Consider the following 2,785-nt stretch of genomic DNA (forward strand, 5'->3'; position numbering starts at 1 on the left):
TTTGACAAATGTTTTATGAAGCTACAACTTGATTCTTTTAGCTAGTATTTACATGGCATATTTCTTCCATTCTTTCTTCTTAGTGTGTCTATGTCTTTCTATGAAGGAGTGTTTCTTTTCCTCCCAGCTTGATTGAGATGCAATTGAGACAGCATTGTGTCAGTTTAAGGTGTACAACATGTTGATTTGGTATATTTATATATTGCAAAGTGATTAAGGTGTATTTCTTGTAAGTAATATGTAAGGTTTTTTAAAGCATCTTGAAAATATGCATTTTATTAAAATATTTAGTCCATTTGCATTTAAAGTAGTTATCTACATACTAAAGTTCATATATACCATCTTTCCACTTAATTTCTTTTTCTTTTTTCTGAAGTTGCTTTATTTGTTAAATGGAAATACCTGTATGTTACCTACATGGCCAACAGCTAGAAAATTTATATTCTTTAAGATATAAATTACAATTACATATCATGCTTTGGCATTGACTATGTTAGATTTTAAATTTAGGATTTTGGAGCTGTAGTTCTACAATCATCCAGGACCCAGCCAGGCTCCTTCTATCTGCAGCCTTGAACATCCAGCTTCATCTAACGGTTCATGATGGCTGCTCGAGTTCTCAGGCGTTGTATGGTTCAACTCTTACTCTGCCCTGTAAATTTGTGTCTCTTTTTGACCGACTTGTTTTATGTTTGAAGTAACTTCCTTCTGCTGTCACATCATAGTGTCCCTCTAGCACCCTCTATTGACAAAGCCTTACATTGTCAACTGGCAAAGGAGAAATGATTATAGGGTGACATGTAAAACATCCAGACAAAGGGTCTCTAAGGCAGACAGACACTCAACCTCTAAGAGTTTGGGGGCTGGAACTGATGTGATGTAAACTGATTGTTAGGCATGTGAGGGGCCAGTTTGTCCACTGTGGGATGTAAAGTAAGACCGGGGAGATTGCATATGAGCGGTTTTACTGTTATTTATTGTTTTAAGGTATTGTGTTAGATGTTTCATCTACAGTGCCTCTACTCATAAAAACCCTGAGAGATTAGTATTAATATTAGTATTAGTCACATTTTACAGATGAGGAGACTGAGACTCAGAGAGGTTAAGTAACTTGCTCAAGACAGCAGAATAGTGGGGCCAGAATTTAAATCCTAGTCTACCTGCCTCCAGGGCAGATACTTTTATTAGGCTACCATACTTTAGAAGGCAGTTAAATGAGTGTGATTCTCTTATAGACCCCACCATGTGGATGTCTCCAGTGAAGAACCAAAGTTGGGTTTCTGAATTTATCCTGCTTGGCTTCTCCAGCGACCCCACGTCCAACAGGATCCTCTTCGTTGCCTTCCTTCTCCTCTACCTGTGCTCAGTCCTGGGCAATGGGCTCATTGTCACCCTGATCTGCCTGGACCCGCACCTTCACACTCCCATGTACTTCTTCCTCTGTATCCTCTCTCTGCTGGACATGAGCTACGTCACCACCACCATGCCCCAGATGCTGGTGCATCTCCTTGCGCATTCTCAGACCATTTCCTTTGCTGGCTGTTGGCTACAGATGTACATGTTCAGTGTCCTGGGCCTGGCCGAGTCTATTTTATTCGTAGTCATGGCTTATGACCGATACGTAGCCATCTGCTCCCCGCTGCGTTATACCGTGATCCTCAGCTGGAGCCTGTGCCGGCGGCTGGCAGCTGGGGCCTGGGCCTGCGGTTTCTTCTTCTCTCTGATCCATACCTTCTTCACCATGTGGCTGCCGTACTGTGGGCCCAACGTGGTCAACCACTACTTCTGTGAAGGCCCCGCGGTACGAAGCTTGGCTTGCATGGATACCCACCTCATTGAGGTTGTGGACCTGGTTATCAGTGTGCTCATGGTTGCTGCCCCACTTTCCCTCATTTTGGCCTCCTACATCCGTATTGCCCAGGCCATTTTCAAGATCAAGTCCTTAAAGGGCCGCTGCAAGGCCTTCTCCACCTGTGCTTCCCACCTGACTGTGGTCTCACTCTTCTATGCTCCAGCCACCTACATCTACATGAGGCCCAACTCCAGCTATTCCCCTGAGCAAGACAAGCAGGTCTCACTCTTTTATAATGTCTTCACTGCCCTGCTCAACCCTGTGGTCTACAGTCTGAGGAACAAGGACATCAAAGGGGCTTTTCTCAAAGTGATGGGGCGGTGTAGGGTAGCCTGGTGAACTGGGAATCAGGAGAGTCCTGAGGTACAATATCCATTGACGATGAAAGAGACAACATCTATAATGTATGTAACCAACATTGTGCATTTGAGCCAACATAGTACTTGGTCAGTGGAACAAATGTGGGATATGAAATTAACATGGCTATTTTGATCAACTGGCTGCCTTGTGGTACAGTAACAGCTCCATAATCTCATTGGCTTACAAAAGCTGATTTACTGTTCATGTTTTATGTCAGTTGTAGGTGAATGAGAGCCTTCTTCCATTGAATTCTTGGATCCATCCTGAAGGAGGAAGCCCTTTGTGGAACATGGCATTCTTATGACAGAGAGAAGGGAACACAGGCTGAAGTACACAATGACTCTTAAAGCGTCAGCTCAGAAGTGAAACACATCCCTTGGCTCGCATCCTATTAGCCAAAGCAAGTTAAATGGTCAAGCCTGGTAGCAAAAGGGCAGGAAGCATTTTCTTCTCCCAGAAAAGTAATGTCAGTCATTTGCCAGTGGGTATGGATGTATAACCCTCCTCAGTGAGAGCAGCAAATAACGGAGATAATACTATAATTCACTATAATGGCACTGGAACGAATAGATA

The 2,785-nt window shown here is 43.4% G+C and overlaps 1 protein-coding gene across 1 annotated transcript; it reads left to right on the forward strand.

The window, feature by feature from the left end:
* Positions 1 to 1,243: 1,243 nt before the first annotated feature.
* On the forward strand, positions 1,244 to 2,191 carry LOC308560129 (olfactory receptor 2A12-like; the record flags this gene model as incomplete). Its single annotated transcript, XM_081143768.1, has 1 exon — positions 1,244 to 2,191. One exon carries the CDS (start codon positions 1,244 to 1,246, stop codon positions 2,189 to 2,191), a length of 948 nt encoding a protein of 315 aa, XP_080999894.1.
* Between the last annotated feature and the right edge of the window lie 594 nt (positions 2,192 to 2,785).

Source organism: Miniopterus schreibersii (genome assembly GCF_964146895.1).
Source record: "Miniopterus schreibersii genome assembly, chromosome: 8".
NCBI classification, from domain to species: Eukaryota; Metazoa; Chordata; class Mammalia; order Chiroptera; family Miniopteridae; genus Miniopterus; species Miniopterus schreibersii.